At 47.1% G+C, this 17,927-nt stretch overlaps 1 protein-coding gene across 1 annotated transcript; it reads left to right on the forward strand.

Moving 5' to 3' along the window:
* The first annotated feature begins 6,679 nt into the window (after positions 1 to 6,679).
* Positions 6,680 to 17,444, forward strand: LOC308124399 (uncharacterized protein). Its single transcript, XM_080487353.1, has 5 exons — positions 6,680 to 7,230; positions 13,665 to 13,958; positions 14,147 to 14,533; positions 16,263 to 16,510; positions 16,596 to 17,444. The coding sequence occupies exons 1-5, from the start codon at positions 6,843 to 6,845 to the stop codon at positions 16,839 to 16,841; spliced, it is 1,563 nt and encodes a 520-aa protein (XP_080343479.1). The 5' UTR covers positions 6,680 to 6,842; the 3' UTR covers positions 16,842 to 17,444.
* Positions 17,445 to 17,927: the final 483 nt, after the last annotated feature.

Here is a 17,927-nt window from a genome sequence, read left to right on the forward strand (position 1 = left end):
AAGTACTAGATTAAAGAAGTAACCAACTGATGTAACTTCAGCTAACATCCAGATTATAGAGCATCTTCCTCTTGAAATCCAGATTATAGAGCATCTTCCTCTTGAAATCCAGGTTATAGAGCATCTTCCTCCACTAACATCCAGGTTATAGAGCATCTTCCTCTTGAAATCCAGATTATAGAGCATCTTCCTCCACTAACATCCAGGTTATAGAGCATCTTCCTCTTGAAATCCAGATCATAGAGCATCTTCCTCCACTAACATCCAGGTTATAGAGCATCTTCCTCTTGAAATCCAGATTATAGAGCATCTTCCTCCCACTAACATCCAGATTATAGAGCATCAACCTAAACTAACATCTATATTATAGAGCATCTTCCTCCCACTAACGTCCAGATTATAGAACATCTTTTTCATGATTTAACGTCACATTTACATTAATGGGTTAATCGTGTGTGACCGTTATTAACACAGGAATTCTACCAAGTAACTAGTTACTTTGCATGCAGTAATGTGTAACTGCTGAGTTAGGCTCCTCCTCCTTCATGTTGGCACTGATCAGGACATGTGGCGAGAGGGAGTCTAACATTCTCCCACAGACTCCTCTGCTCCTCCTACTGACTCCTTTGCTCCTCCTGATGACTCCTCTGCTTCTCCTACTGACTCCTCTGTTCCTCCCACTGACTCCTCATCTCCTCCTGGTGACTCCTCTGCTCCTCCTACTGACTCCTCTGCTCCTCCTACTGACTCCTCTGTTCCTCCCACTGACTCCTCATCTCCTCCTGATGACTCCTCTGCTCCTCCCACTGACTCCTCTGCTCCTCCTGATGACTCCTCTGCTCCTCCCACTGACTCCTCATCTCCTCCTGGTGACTCCTCTGCTCCTCCCACTGACTCCTCATCTCCTCCTGGTGACTCCTCTGCTCCTCCTACTGACTCCTCTGCTCCTCCTGATGACTCCTCTGCTCCTCCTACTGACTCCTCTGCTCCTCCCACTGAATCCTCATCTCCTCCTGGTGACTCCTCTGCTCCTCCTACTGACTCCTCTGCTCCTCCTGATGACTCCTCTGCTCCTCCCACTGACTCCTCTGCTCCTCCTGATGACTCCTCTGCTCCTCCCACTGACTCCTCTGCTCCTCCTACTGACTCCTCTACTCCTCCTGATGACTCTTCTGCTCCTCCTGATGACTCCTCTACTCCTCCTACTGACTCCTCTGCTCCTCCTGATGACTCCTCTGCTCCTCCTACTGACTCCTCTGCTCCTCCTGATGACTCTTCTGCTCCGCCCACTGACTCCTCTGCTCCTCCTACTGACTCCTCTGTTCCTCCTCTGCTCCTCTTACTGACTCCTCTGCTCCTCCTGATGACTCCTCTGCTCCTCCTACTGACTCCTCTACTCCTCCTGATGACTCCTCTACTCCTCCTACTGACTCCTCTGCTCCTCCTGATGACTCCTCTACTCCTCCTACTGACTCCTCTGCTCCTCCTGATGACTCCTCTGCTCCTCCTGATGACTCCTCTGCTCCTCCTACTGACTCCTCTGCTCCTCCTGATGACTCCTCTACTCCTCCTACTGACTCCTCTGCTCCTCCTACTGACTCCTCTGCTCCTCCTGATGACTCCTTCTGGCTGCACATGTTTCCTCTTCAGATAACTTCACAGCCAAAACCTCAATAAGACATGACTGGGAACAGCTCCTTGAACCGAGGAGGAGGAGGAGGAGGAGAAGGTAGAAGAGGAGAAGGAGGAAGAGGAGGAGCAGGAGGTGAAGAGGGTTAGAATTGAATTTTCATTTGACTCTTCAGTTTTCAGTTAAATTGGATTTTAAATAAAAAAAGAGTCTCCAGAAATAAGAATGAAATGATTCAACCATAAAAAAAAACTGGAGCAAAGTGAAGAGTTAGTTTTAAAACTTTTTAGGTTTTTATTTATGAGAAGTTGATTTATTATCCCCATTTTCTTTGAAAAATGTTTATGGTTTGTCCCCTTAATACAGTTTTCACCTTCCTCTGCACCTCTTCGTCCAGATCAGAGCTTCAGGTTCAGATCTGGTCCCGACACACACACACACACACACACACACATATATGTATATATATGTATATATATATATATATATATATATATATATATATATATATATATATATATATATATATATATATACACACACACATATACATATACATATATACACACACACACACACACATATATATGTTGATGTTTTTGTAGTAGTCCACAATAATAAAATAAAATAAATAATTAAATTGATCTATTTCAACATTTTGAAGCACAACATGTTGATATCTAAATGTTTGCATGTTGAGTTCCTTTTCTATATTTACCATAATTTCTTTTTGCTCACGTTCCGTTTCTGTCAGTTTTTTTTAACAGAGTCTCTACACATCAGCAAACAATGACACAGAAAACACGTGCACGTGTACCCTCATATAGAAAGTCACGTGGCCATAAAAAAAACTTGAAAACGTTGACAAAAACATGTATGTATTTGTTTGTTTGCCTATTCGTTTACTTTCCGACTGGCTTACTGACAGACTGACTCACTCACTCACTTATTTGTTCCCGTCTCACGCTACAAACGTATATATTTTTTGTTCCTCTCAATCGGCTCCACTCGGCTCCACTCGGCAGCACTCGGTCGGCTCCCCTCTCACAACAAAGCGAGCGGGTGAGTGACAGCGGAGGCCCCGCCCACACTGCGGTGGCGACCGTAATAAAGGCAGCGCGAGCGCAGCAGAGATTGGGGGGAGTGTCGCTGTGCTGCGGCACGCGCTCAATCACAGAGGGGGGTGGAGGGTGGGTGGGTATGTGGGTGGGTGTTGTCAGTGATGTAATATCTTTACTTAAAGGGACAGTGGGTCAAAAAACAAAAACAACTAGCCAACCAGCACCACAAACACTGAAACTCCCCTCCATCGCGCCGTCACACCGTTCATCTTCGTCGCAAGCCATCTTTGAAAGCTTCAAAGGAAACTGATCTTAGATAAATTCTCTGTTGTTGCCTCTGGCTCCAGTGAGTAGAGCCGGGTCGCGCCATTCCGATGGAACAGCGGTTGTTTGTTTGTGTCCTGGTGAAGAAACCAAAATGAGGTCAAAAGCTTGGAAATGTTGAATATTGGACACCAATGTGTTATATTTCAATGTTTACATACAAAACCAGGATTTTATATGATTGCTTTCACCACTAGAGGTCACCGTGAAGCTGCCCGTCACACACAAACCTAGTACCCGTGGTGATTTTTTCCCCCCTTAGTTTGGTCTGCAGGTATTTCTTTACACTGCCGCTCTCCATCCTGCTTATTAGAGGCCAGTCAGAGGCTGCAGCAGGAACAGGGCGGAGCAGTAATGACACGTTACAGTCTGTGATCACTGGGCTGCTGCAGGAGCAGGAGGGAAACGCCGACTAACACGAAGGAGGAAACATGATGAAGCAGACATGTTGAAACAGACATATTAAAGCAGAAGTGTTACATCAGGCATGTCGAAGCAAACGTTTTGAAGCAGACGTGTTGAAGCAGACGTGTTGAAACTGACATGTTGAAGCAGACGTGTTGAAGCAGACATGTTGAAGCAGACGTGTTGAAGCAGACGTGTTGAAACTGACGTGTTGAAGCAGACGTGTTGAAGCAGACATGTTGAAGCAGACGTGTTGAAGCAGACGTGTTGAAACTGACGTGTTGAAGCAGACGTGTTGAAGCAGACATGTTGAAGCAGACGTGTTGAAGCAGACGTGTTGAAACTGACGTGTTGAAGCAGACATGTTGAAGCAGACGTGTTGAAGCAGACGTGTTGAAGCAGACATGTTGAAGCAGACGTGTTGAAGCAGACGTGTTGAAGCAGACGTGTTGAAACTGACGTGTTGAAGCAGACGTGTTGAAACTGACGTGTTGAAGCAGACGTGTTGAAGCAGACGTGTTGAAGCAGACGTGTTGAAGCAGACGTGTTGAAGCAGACGTGTTGAAACTGACGTGTTGAAGCAGACATGTTGAAGCAGACATGTTGAAGCAGACATGTTGAAACTGATGTGTTGAAGCAGACATGTTGAAACTGACATGTTGAAACAGACATGTTGAAGCAGACATGTTGAAACTGACATGTTGAAGCAGACATGTTGAAGCAGACATGTTGAAACTGACGTGTTGAAACTGGCATGTTGAAACAGACATGTTGAAACAGACATGTTGAAGCAGACATGTTGAAACTGACACATTGAAACTGACATGTTGAAGCAGACATGTTGAAACTGACATGTTGAAGCAGACGTGTTGAAACTGACATGTTGAAACAGACATGTTGAAGCAGACATGTTGAAACTGACATGTTGAAACTGACATGTTGAAGCAGACATGTTGAAACTGACGTGTTGAAACTGACATGTTGAAACTGACATGTTGAAACTGACGTGTTGAAGCAGACGTGTTGAAACTGACATGTTGAAACTGACATGTTGAAACTGACATGTTGAAGCAGACATGTTGAAACTGACATGTTGAAGCAGACATGTTGAAGCAGACATGTTGAAGCAGACGTTTTGAAGCAGACGTGTTGAAGCAGACATGTTGAAACTGACATGTTGAAACTGACATGTTGAAGCAGACATGTTGAAGCAGACGTGTTGAAGCAGACGTGTTGAAGCAGACATGTTGGAGCAGACATATTAAAGCAGAAGCGTTAAATCAGGCATGTTGAAACTGATGTGTTGAAACTGACGTGTTGAAGTTCATTTTTTCTCGTAAATTTGTTTTTTTTTTCACTGGTGTTACAAACAGGAAACATACTGCAGATCACTTAGAATTTGCACACGCATACACACACACATATACACACACATGCATGTAGACCTGAAACCAGGCTGTTGGGTCTGTTGTGGCCTTCACTGTGTTTGTTTCATTGTGTTCGATCTTCAGAAGGACATGAATGAGTTCAGCTTGAGCAGAAAATTGAAGAAATTGAAACCTTTCTGACTTCAAACCCCAAAGCACATCTGTTTTTAAATCCATTTCATAAACTCAAACATCTGCTTCAAGGTAATGGACACACTACAGGACCTGAAATCTGCTTATTTTCTTCTGAATTCCCTCCACGCTTTAAAAACCCTTTGTACGGCTGTTATATAACCACCCTTATTATTATTGTTCATGTATTTGAGGAGCAAAAGGCGAAAACTCTCTCTTATAAATCGACATAATGAGAATATTAGTGGGTGTAGTGTCAGTGGGTGACAGGATTGATGTCAGCTAATGATTTCAGATGAAACTGTGGAAATAATCAGAGTGACGGCTGTTAAAAAAAAAAAGACTCATTCAGCCGTGAAAGCAGCAAATTTAACTCCGCGGCCAGAGAATTGGATCAGCTTTTACGGGATATCAGCAGAATCCAGTCGTTGTTATCCAGTTATAGCCTGATCTTTTGTTTTTTTCCCCATGGAATAGAAAATAGAAACTTCAGGTACAGTTTTCACCGATCCAAGAAGTACCACTTCACCTCAGCGCTCCGTTTCTAATCGTCATCATGGCGAGAACAATGCCGTTTTTTTTGTAATAGAACTTGTATACCACTTCACGTGGGAAAATCCACCTTAAAGCTGGGAAAGAAGCAAGTTTTACAGACGCTAATGTGACGTCATTGGACTGGGCGCCATGTGACAACGCACTTATCTGAAAGAACTCTAACAAACATCATCACACAAAGTGATATTAAATAAACTTAATGAGTATAACATCCATACTAAGGCCCCATTTACACAACAATGTTTTCAAGACTTTTTTTTTTTGCGTTTTGGGGCGACAGTGGTGCTCAGCGCTCACATTCTTAATGTTAATAGCGCACAGCATTTCTGCTGTTTTCAAAACGTTGCCGTGTAAAAAAAACACAGAGCTTCTCGGAAACGAATATGCTAAAACGATGCGTTCTCACCATAAAAAGTGTAAATGGGTTCTTAGTGAGCTGCTTCCGATTATGGGAACACTCCATTCTGGGAAGAGGGACGTTCCCTCGAGGGATCCTTCTCGTTTTCCCGCTGACTGAACACGTTGTTGTTTTCTTTTCATTTTTATGGACTTTTACTGGAAGTCGTCTTGTTCTCGTTTGGCCTGTTTGACTTTATGTCACTCTACGTGTTTGCCCTCTGCTCAGCGCAGCGTGAACTGTTTTTCAACTCATTCATGAGCCTGTGGCGTTATCCCACAAAAGTAAATACCGGAAGAGTCATTACATATTTGCAAAATGGGAAATTTAAATGTTTTGCGTTGTCAGCTAATGACTTCAGATGAAAAACTGTGGGAGTAATCAGAGTGACATGTGTAATGGAGGCTCATCCAGCCGTGAAGGGAGCAAATTTAACTCTGCAGGCGGAGAATTGGAGCCGCTGCTGTTGTTTTAGCGCTACGCGAGGAGGTGCCGGAGCCCAGCGGCTCCTCCCTGCGCCGCTGTGCCCCTCTCTGCCCCTCTCTGCGGTGTTGCTGGAACATGTGTAAATGACGGATGTTTCTCGCTCTCTCTGATCCAAAATGGCGAAGCTGACTGAAGGGCACGAGCGTGCACGGCGCGCGCGCGCCTGGAAACATGTGGGCGGGGAAAAAGTCGCTGCGCGTCTATTCGGGTTTTTCCGGCCGCGTCCGAAGCAGCCGAACACGCGCTGGAGCTGCTCGGCGGAGAGAGCAGCAGCAGCAGCAGCAGCCGGAGGAACCGCGCCAGGAGCCCGCCGCAGCAGCTCCACACACGCGGGGGCCCATCAGCGAGCAGCAGCCCTCTGAGGGGCACCTCCGGCCCGGCGCGGAGGAGAATGAGAGAGCCCTCCCAGCGGAGGGGCCGAAGACATGAACGGGGCCGTGTACATTTCGTTTTTCCAGGGCCAGCTGGAGTCCGTGCTGGAGCAGGTCGTCCAGCTCGCCGTGCAGGAAATCAGCAAGTCGGTGGGCTCCAGCCTGAACGCGCTGCTGCTGGAGACGGCCGTCAAGGAGCAGGAAAACCGCCGCCTCCGCGGCCAGCTGCAGTCCCGGGACACCCGCGGCCGAGCCCCGGACGGAGGCTCCCCGTTGGCCGGTAAGCACAAGGGTGGCAAAGCGACGGGCGACGAGCGGACGGACGGCGGCAGGACAAAGCCCGAACAGCCGCCGCAGCAGCTCCACGCCCCCGGGGGGCAGGGCCTGGAGCCCGGCGTGTTCACCGACACACGCCGCCTGGAGCAGCGAGGACGAGTCGTGGGTAGGAGCCTGGTTACACAACAGACGTTAGGGTGGCACATTAACACACACACACGAACACGCAGAAGCCCGGCACTGCCCCTCCTCCCCCCCCCCCCCCCCCAAACTGCACGCGAACCACGGCGTTGCGTAACTCTGCAGGCCGTCCGGAGGCTGCTGCCGAGCGGCGGCAGCCTGGAAGCAGAGCCGCAGGTGAGCACACATCCCCGGGCGGGACGGAGGAGCCAGTAAAGACCTGGGGGGAGGGGGGCAGGCAGACAGTGGGTCCATGCATCCGCCGCAGGCGCGTCCTGAGCGGCTGGAGCACGCTGTCAGACCCGACGCCCCCTCACATTTCACCTTAAAACCCGTTTGATAAAACCCCTAAAAGTGTTTTATAATCCCGCATGTTTGTGTTGACGTCATGAGGCGTTGACGGCTCCCAAGAAAATCAGACTAAAAGCTCCTAAAATCGTCTGACCCTCCCCCAGAAGCCCCCCCAATGTTCCCATTCTACCCCCAGGCAGTGTGTCCACTTCAATTAACTTCATATCAATTAAGTTTCTTTACACATGATGGGTTTAAATACCTCACAATGTTCCCGAAATTAACATTTTAATGCAGTTTCTTTGTCAAGCAGTGAAACCACATGTGCCCAGAAACAACATTTCTGACCTCCCACTGTGTTTTTATGTAACATTACTTTTACTTGTTTTGCTCTGCAATAACAGAGTCGACTTTTCACTCCGTTTAAGCAAGTATTGCAAAAAGCTTATTATCAGGATACATCATCAGAAGCATTCTTACTCATTAGAATAGAAATGGGAGAAAAATTTAATAAAACAGTTGCGGTTTTCAAATATTACGCCACATTTCTTCTTTCCTAAAAGACTCTAAAGATGCTAATGTTTTTGTCATCAACACATTTTATTGTACTTGCGTCTTAAGTGTCTCCATCATCCTGGACAGACGGGATTAAAATATAAGATGCGCAATAATTCAATGTCACATCATCCACAGACATCCGGTCAGTGTATTTAGTTACTTGGAGTGTTGCAGGGTTTCTGTCGTTGTTGTCTGGCAGATTTGAGTGAAGGACGAGCTTGTATTTGAAGGAGTGAATGAGAATGTGGTGATATGCTGCACTTTTTTTTGTGTGTAACCTTTTCATGAGTTTTGATGCAGCTGTTGGGTTCATCAGGGTTTGAAAGCGGCTTTATTCGAAGCAGACGTGAGTGTGGCGTCTCCAGAGCGTCCCGCGTTAAAGCTTCTCCCACGTTTTCGTCAGGAAACGCCTCAGAAAAGTACAAGAAGCCAAACAGACCCCCACTCCTCCGGTGTACAGATCATAAAGTCAGATTTACGGCTGCCTTGACGTGTCCTCTTCAGGAGGGAGGGGCCCTGGGCGAGCGAGCAGGGGTGGGCAGGGCGGGCGGGGGGCACCGGGACAAAGAGGCAACAGACTGCAGGAGACGAGGAGGGAAAGCCCGGCCTCGTGGTCGGCGTCCAAACGGACTCGTTGAGGATAAGGCAGAAGAAAGGGAGGCGAGGCACGAACAAAGGTGTCGCCGGGCCAATGGCGTGCTCACGCGCAGACCCTCGCAAGTTTCTTAACGGCGTAGTAGCGAGTCCTTTTTATATTTTTCTCAATCGCCAAGGGCCATAACGTTTACGAAGCGGCGGTAAAAAAAAAAAAGGTCGTCAAGGTTTAGAGGCGTGATGTCACGTGTGAGCCAATCAGGCGTCGAGTATCGGGGACAACTTGAAGTCAAACCGGAGATACAGTTGCTATGACAACAAAATCAGCAGATAATGACGAACAATAACCTGCACATATCTTTAATCTGCTCTAAACTCTCCCACACTAAGAACGCTTTTTATATTGAGTCCATGTGTGACCTGCAGGCGGCGCCATCACACACGTGAGGCTGCTGCACTCCATGTTGCTTTTTACGTCGTTATTAGTGGAGAAAACATCAACGGGTCATTGTAAACCGTTGATGTTCAGTGTGCGCATGTTCAGCGTGCGCCAAGCTGTTAACAGCCGGAGCAGAACAGAGAGACGTTTGTCAAAAATCCGAGTTTTACTTCTCCGTCGATGCGATGCTAATAGCAGTTGCTTGTCTGCGTATATACTACTGCGTCTACAGTACGCATGCGGCAATGTGAGACCTCTACGAACTCCCCTCACCCGGGCAGGTTCTGCGTCGAGGATATATGTACTGCGACGTAGTTCACTGCCATAACGCTACGAGCATAATAGGATATGGGGTTTCAGGAACTGCATAAAACTCATTGGAAGCCTATATTCTGTGGTTGGGGAATGGTAATTGGACTACAGTTATATAGATATATATGTTCACAGACATTCACACACCAATGGAGGCTGTGGCCATGCAAGGCACTGTCACGCCAATGGGAGGAATTTGGTGTTCAGTGTCTTGCTCAACGGCGCTTAGAGATGAGAATCAAACCTGCAACCTTGCAATTGGGAGACGACGGCTCTACCTACCGAGCCATATGCATTTGTGGTCATAATGAGCAATTTGGCACTAATATTTCATAAGGACACTGTTCGGTGTGTGCAGTTTACTCTTCAATTTAACGCCATTCCAATAAAGTGCACATTTACCACACCATCACGTGGAGTTTCTTAACTTTGAACCATGACGTCGTCTAGCTGACCAATCACAGCTCTTGCAGCCTCCGTCTCTCTTACGTGTGGTTGGAAGTTTTTGGAGGGGTAAGTCGGGCAGTGTTGATGTGACATGGTACCATGAACGGTCGTTTCCACTGCGCAGTATGTGGTGGTACGTTATGGTTTGGTACGGGACAGGATTTTTCTGAGTTTCCACTGACAAAAGTTGATGATGGTACCCAAAGTACCTTACTCAACCGTTACCATTTTTCATCACCCTTCTGTTGAGGTACCTAGCACTCATCGGCTGTATGAATCCTCTTTTATTTACATACATACAACACTGGTTTTTTTGCGGCTACCACTTCCGTTGGTCCCCAGATTCCTGTTGCTTAATGGCGTCACATCGCTGCGTCGTTCTCAACCCCGCCTACATTTTAATGGTACTCTGTGGTGGGACAGCGCAACAGAGTTGGGTCTGGGCACGCTTTGCTTTACCGTCCCGTCCTATTATGTGCAGTGGAAACGAGCCTTCAAGAGGGAAATGGAACATGTCAAGAAATGTTTCATCTCGACTGCAGAGCCTCTCGTCGTAAACTGACTCAGGAAGCTTAAGAAAATAGCTTTGAAGCTAGCGTTGGCTTCAGTCCTGAAGGGAAGAGGTCACTTAATTAACGTTTTGCACTATGAGACAACCAAGCATAAATACAGCCCAACGCCACCACAGTTTGAAACCACCGCGCTTTTCTCACAACTTTGACGTAGAAACTGAAAACGAGGCAGAAGAAAAACTGTCCGATAATCGCATCAACTCACCACATTGATATTAACCTGCTGCTGCTAGCTGTGCTAGCTACACCTGGGCTAACGTGCCATCATTTACCCTGAGGCGCTGTGATCCGCTCTGAGAGGAGCCGCGTGCTTCAGCAGCATTTAAAATCGGATAAAGGTGTTAAAGATTGGGATTAAAGGCCTCAAATGGATCTGAATACACGCGATATATTTCATGAACAATGTTTTGAAATTCCCTAAACTACCAATTGTGTCACAACTCAACAGCACAACTACATTGTAATGGAACAATAGAGAAACACAATAGTCATGTAACGCACAGTCTTGGCCAATAAAAACACAAAACAAACAAGCAACCAAAATTCAAATGACAACATGTGTGGCGAAAAAAGCTTAAATGTCAATAGCATAAAAATAGGTCAATGATAAATACGTTTGAAAGACAGATTGCATTCATCCGAACAGATTGTTTGGGTGACACACACATTCACTGTCTCTCACACGTTCACTCTTTCACACACTCACTCTCACACACATGCAGCCACACGTGAGACAGAAATAAAAGGAAGACGCCGCCGCTCTCTCGCATGCGTGCACACATCTGCTCGCCGACACGCAAATACACGCAACACCCCCACCCCCCCGCCAAAACCAGGTCGCGACACGCCACCGTGATGTCACGGCGTGCCCCAAGGCAACGAATCCTGTCCATCTGCGTCGGGTGAAACGTACACAGACAGGGCGAGGGAATGAGGTCGCAACACACTGGGGTCAAAGGTCGCGCTGCTTTCACCGCCGTGTGGCGGGGAACAAAGGATGAAGAGGACGATGACGAGCTAATGATGTTGGGCGGCGCTTTGATCCGTCGTGAGAGCGCTTCCATGACGCGGAGCAGTCGGCACACAACGCAGTGAGAAAAGCCGCTTCAGCTTCAATCCAACACCGTCGCCATCTCGATGAACGAGAGGCGCCGCAGAACAAATCTGTGGGTGCACGCTTATGATGTTTTTATTATTGAGCAACATTGTAGGACGTGATTCCGCTTGTGTTGTCGTCATAACACAGCAAACTTCATGTCGTGGCCCAAAGTTTTAGATTCGTGTCGTACACTGACAAGATTGTTAAAATTGTACACTAGAGAACAGCAGAAGTCTCAGGGCTTTTCAGCTGTGAGGATTTTTAAAATCATTTACACATTTACACATGTCAAAGAAAACCTAAATAAAACCCTGTTTATAATCTCCAGCAGGACTGTGCTTTCATTCTGAAGACTCCCGCTGTTGTGTGCAGGTGAGAGCGAGTGTGTCCACCAGTGTTTGACTTCACTGGAATGTTTCAGAGATCAGAGAGGGCCCACGGCCTCAATGAGATCCGGGGGGCTTATAAGGACTAAAGCACATTATTCAGGCCCGACTTCAACTTGCATGATTTCAAGTGAAAACACAAACCTTTCCATGCATCCTAGGGGTGTCTTTACACAACAACCGTGCTCGGAGCCACTGAAATCGCAGCTTTTGGAAAACGGCTCCCAATTGATCACTTTTTTTTTTTAAAAAGAAAGAAAAAAAGCTCCAATGCGCTGTGTAAATTGGGGGGGTGGGGGGGACTCATCTTTTCTGAAACACTGCTCATCCACACCACGGCCATCGTCAGTTGTCCTTCTGTACATACTCAGTAGATGGACAATGACCGAGTGTCATGACTCCCAGTCCAAATTGTCCTGGGACTTGGTAGTTTTATTTTGACAGTCACCGTCGTAACAATCCAAGTGTCCATACCAATGTCCGTGTACATTGTTAATGTATATAGGGTATTGTTCTCTGCGCACAAAAGCAACCAACAGCGTCTACTCGTGGCCTGGCATACAAAGTACATCGTTTTCAAAATGTTGCCATGTGATCGTGAAACTTCAAACACTGTTTTTACAATGGGGCCTTGGCGATACCATCAGAATGCCTCTGTATCTCTGAAAACCTTCAGATTACCCAAACAGAATCACAAAGGTTTAAAATTAGAACTTCATCCTGTAAAACATGTAAAGGTTGTTTTTAGTTCAACGGGAATGTCAAAATTCCTGGCAATGAACCCGACTGGTTTCTTCACCGACTCAGACAACCCATTCAATGTCGAATACAGACAAAATGAGACGGGTCTTTTTAGTTAAACCAAGCGGTGCTAACGCGGCAAATGAATGTTGACAAGCTGAAGGTGGCCCGGGCAGCAAGACACCGAGACCCCGAGAACATACACGTCAGGACTATAATCTGTCAAGATAATTCAAAACACAGCTTTTGAAAAACTTTACAGTGTCGGAATAATTAAAATTTAAAAACATTCCTGGTGTCTACAATGTACTGTAATCAAATGAAAACAAAACCCTCTGAATCAGTAAATTTAAGAAAAAGAGAAAACACACCTCTGAACAAAGTTAATCCAAACTTATAGTATTAGAAAACATTCACGAACTAATAAGGGATTATGGGTCTAAAAATGGTTTTTAATTGAAGGCGCTGCAATATAAAATATTGTGAAACCAATAAATGTTAAATTAGATGAAAGGTGTTGTGAAAATCTGAAACAAAATGCTGGAAATGATTTAGTCAGGCTTACTGAGGCTGGGTGTGTGATTCGTTTGTTGTTACCATGGCAACAGATGCCAAGTGTTCAGCGGTGGTCCTTTGCTTTTTTTCGTGTGGGACTGATCATGCCCATCTGCTCGGCGCAGGTGAGGCAACTGAAACATACTGAGGGTACACATGCAACCTGAAATTTGAAGAGAAACTCAAACTGACAGTCTCATCATGAACCTGCTTGTTTCCATGACGACGAAGGTCCAGTATGTGGGAATGTGCATGATGGAGGCTCCGACAGCCCATGTCGATGTGGTGATCCAAAAATCCCTGTAGAGGATTTATTTTCTTCTGTAGTCGTTGAGTCATGTAACACAAATATTGTTGTGTTTGAATATCACAGTATTGACGGACCCCCCTCTCCCCCCTCTTCCCCCTCCCCCTTTGTCCCTGCAGACCAGCTAAAGTCCGTCATGGAGCAGGTCCTGGACTTCGCCGTGCGTGAGCTGACAAAGATCGTGGAGGCGTCGTTCGACGACCTTCTGCTGGAGATCACCAAGATGGAGCGCGAGCAGCAGGCCCTGGAAGAGCGGCTGGGCAAGGGCCCCCCCGAGAGGGCGGGGGCCGAGAAGGGGAGGGCGGGGGGCCGCAGGAGGGGCTCCGAGAACGACTCGGTGTCCCCCAGCGGCTCCGAGGATGCCCGTGAGGAGCCAGAGGTCCCCGTCTCTAAGCAGACGGTCCAGAAAAACGGTGAGTGGTCAGTGTCGTGGATCTGAACTGCAGCAGTACGACCCGGTCTGAACTGGACCATAGTGTCTGAATCCTGGAAACTGGAATAGACCAACTAAAATTGGTCTCAACCAAAATTATCTTTTAATATGTCTGAGCCGAGCTGATCTGTTTTGGTGACTCCACCCCCCGCCTCCTCTCCCCCTCAGACCCGGAGCCTCCCCCGGTCCTCTCAGTCACTCAAGACTGGGTCCCCATCCTGGACAAGGTCTTTGGTCAGAAGTGGTGCAGCGACCTGTGGCAGATCAAAGAGTTGGCCGGAGGGGGTGGGGAGGGGGGAGGAGGAGGTGGGCGGGGCTTGGGTGAGGGCGGAGCTCATCGTAACGAGGTGCTCTCCGCCCCCTCGGTGACCCTAGAGCCCTCCCCCTCCTCCCCCCAGCAGGACCCCCGCTGGACCCCTCTGGAGGACATGGAGGTGTTTTCTCCTGACGAGGACGACGCCGCCGCTGCTGCCGCCGCCGCCACCATGCCACAGACCAACGGCAGCAAAGCAGCAACAACCACACCGGGAGCGGGAGCGCCCCCCAGCCCCTCCGGTGAGTCTGGCAACTGCAGGTTAACGGTCAATGAAAACATTAAAGGTCCCATATTATGCAATTTTTCAACAATTTCACATCAGAGGTCCAACAACTTTGTACTCAAAGTGTATTTCACCAAATCCAGCCATGGTCCTGAATTTCAGTCTAAAAGTCCCTCTACTGAGAACAAGCTGTTTCTGTGTCTGTTCACGCGGAAACACTGGTCTCACTGAGTAAGAGCTTTCCGGTGTTTCAGATTAAGTGGCTTCACTGTTAACTGGTGACGCTTCAGCGTTCCTTGTTGCTGCTAGTAACAGATGTTAACAATCTGTACAGTTGTACCAGGAATGTTTTTGACAGTTGTACCTTTTGTGACTCTTTCTTTAATATACGCTGTTACCAGCAGCAACAACAGACGCTAAAGGAAGTCGGTCACCTTAACAGGGTAACCAGTTCATCCGAAGCACCGGTGCAATGCACTAATATTTATAGTGGACTCGTATGACTCATATAAATGCTGTTGTCCAGAACCTGACCCTGAATGATTCTCCTGAAGATGGCGAGTTAAAAATATTGCGTGTCTGAATCCGAATCAGTTCTATCGTGTTTGTTGTTAGTTACTACCAAGTAGCATTGTCTCCCGCTTATCCGTTTCCGGGTTGCGGGGGTGGCAGTCTGAGCACTGTCACCCAGATCACATTGCACCGATTAAGAACCTTTCCTGCGGGTGGAGAGCGCACGGGAAGGTGGCGCCCGGCGTGGGACATGAACCCTCTACCTTGAGATTGTGAGTCTCATGCTCTACCAACTGAGCTAGCCGGGTATCCCTAAATCTGTGAAACGCCTGTACGAGCAACAGTTTGCTCAATCGTGAAGCAAGTGAGTGACGAGACGTTCTTTGCTTCTGGGGCCTCGTACAGGCTCTGAGGACACCGATCACCATTAGACCAGTGAATTTTAAATAATGTCAGACCTTTTAAAGCGGCATAATTTACGAAACAAAACGAAGGGTCAAAATTCAAATGTGATGTGCAAATAAAATATGCAGTACAAAGCATAAAATACATTCTTGAATCCGATTGAACATTTCTTCAGAGATCTGATGGCATCTCTGGCATCATATTCAAAAAGACCGCAGGCTGTAACTTCTACCAAAGAAATACCAACAAAGCATCATCGAGCAAAAGCTGGAAATGCTTATGTACATGGGAAATCATATTGTCATTATGTGTAGACTTTTGAGGAAAATGATTAATTTAGTCCATTCTTGAATAACGCTGCAACTTAAAATGTGGGAAAAGTGACTACTTTCAGGATATATTTCCAAAATTCACACTTGAGTAAAAATCAAAGTACAACGGTCAGATTTTCTTTTTTGTCATAGATAAAAGTTTAAAGTCAAAATTTATCGCGAATAAAGACAAAGTGAAATGTCATTCAAATGAAAGAGAATTCTCAAAGCAGACAGATGTATAGAAATTATATTGAATCCATTTAAAAATAAAAACATGTAATTCAAAAGTAAATGTTTCATCATTACAAACGGAGAGTGTGTCTCCCTCTGCTGGACACTTTTAGTCATTGTTGGGTTTTTACATTTCATCACAAAAGATGAACTCAATGAACTTTCTCTCCTCTTCTTTCCTCCTCTTCATTTCGTCTCTTCTCTGTCTATCTTCTTTCATCATCTTCCTCCCTCTTCTTCGTCTTGCCACCTCATCTCTCATCCTCTCTCCTCCTCCCTCAGGGCGCCGCTCCTCGGCCTCCATGCTTCAGCGCCTCCTCACTCTGCCGTCTCAGCTGCTGGAGGAGGAAGAGGGCGAGAACGCCGTCGCCAAGGAAACGCTGGTCGTCCTGGCGACAGACGGCGCGAACGACCGCCGGGCCGAGGCCGATCCGCCGGACCGGGCCACCCGAGGAGGAGGGGAGGAAGAGGAGGAGGAGGAGGCCGGGGACGATGAAGAGGAGGAGGAGGAAGAGGACAAAGGGAGGAAGGTAAGGGATAATGAGAGATGTTGAACGTGGAAGGCGTTGCTGTGTTTCTGATGGGTTTTTTTAATATGCGTGTCTGCGCCAGCAGAAGAAGCGGCGGAGGGTGTGGTCGGAGTGTGAGGAATGCGGCCGCCGCTTCAGCCGGATGTCCCTCCTAAAGGCTCACCGCCACACGCATGGAAACGGCGCCGCCGACACGGCCTCGCCGTCCCCTCCGCCCGCCGCCTCCGCCTCCTCGCTGCCGCTGCACTGCTCCGAGTGCGGCAAGAGGTTCTCCTCCGCCACGCGCCTCCACAGCCACACCCGCGCCCAGCACCCCGGCAACCGCTCCTGAATCCCGAGCCGACGGTACGCCGGGCGACGGCGCCGGCCACACGCTGCCAGGCTCCGCCTCCCAAACCCCGCAGGAGGTTCAACGCACTCAGCAGGAGAGTGGAACACTGTGCCTGGTCAGCGGTACAGAAGAACCCACTCTAAACCCACATCCAGAACCAGAGTCCACTCCAAAACCAGATCCGGGTCGTGCTCCAGGGTCCGGCTCCAGGTTCCGGCCCCAGGATCCAGCCGGTCCTCAATTTGGGCGATTTGCAACTTTTTTATTTTTAAAGGCCAAAATGTCCAAACTGAGGAGCTTCAAAGCAAAACCTCACAAATGAGCCAAAAATCCCAAATTAAGATTTAAAAACAAAACGACAACAAAAAAATCTGAAGTGCAGTTCACCATGAAATGTTTGTATTTACAAAAAGTTTTCTCGGATCGTCTGAGAAAGTTTTTATGTTCAAACCTTCAACAGAAACAACAAATGTTTGTGTTTGAAGGGAATTACTTTTCAAATTTTTTTTTTTTTACTTTTTTGAAGATTGTTCCAAAACGGCAAAAAAGTTACAAATAATCAAAGAAGCAATGAAAGTTGTTTTAACGTTTTTTTTAGATTTGAAAAAAAAAAATTTAACAAAAAATTATGAAAAGCAAAAAAAAAACAAACCCAGGAAAATCATGTTTGATAAACTGGAAACTTCTTTTTCTGCTTTAGGTTGATGCTCAATTGAAGAATGAAGGGAAAATGCACACTCCTCTCCTCTTCCTCCTCCTCCTGCTCCTCCTCCTCTCTGTAATTCTGTCGGAGGTGTTTGTGTTTGGTTGTTTTTCGCTGTAATAGTTTATGCCCCGCCCCCTTCGCTTGATGCCCCGCCCCCGCGTAATAGGCCCCGCCTCCCATCTGGTGGTTGTGTGTGGAGCTCCTTTCTTAAAGTGACCTTCATCGTTTGGACAGACTCCTCCTCCTGCTTTTTTTTTTTTTTTTTTTTTTTTTCTCCTCCAGTCTGCATTTGTTTCGTGCAAACTTTTTTTTTTTTTTTTTTTTTGACTGTTTCCTGCTCGTTTCTACTTCCTGTTTCACTTCTGCTCAGCCTCATGAAC

This window comes from Lipophrys pholis (assembly GCF_963383615.2).
Source record: "Lipophrys pholis genome assembly, chromosome: 19".
NCBI classification, from domain to species: Eukaryota; Metazoa; Chordata; class Actinopteri; order Blenniiformes; family Blenniidae; genus Lipophrys; species Lipophrys pholis.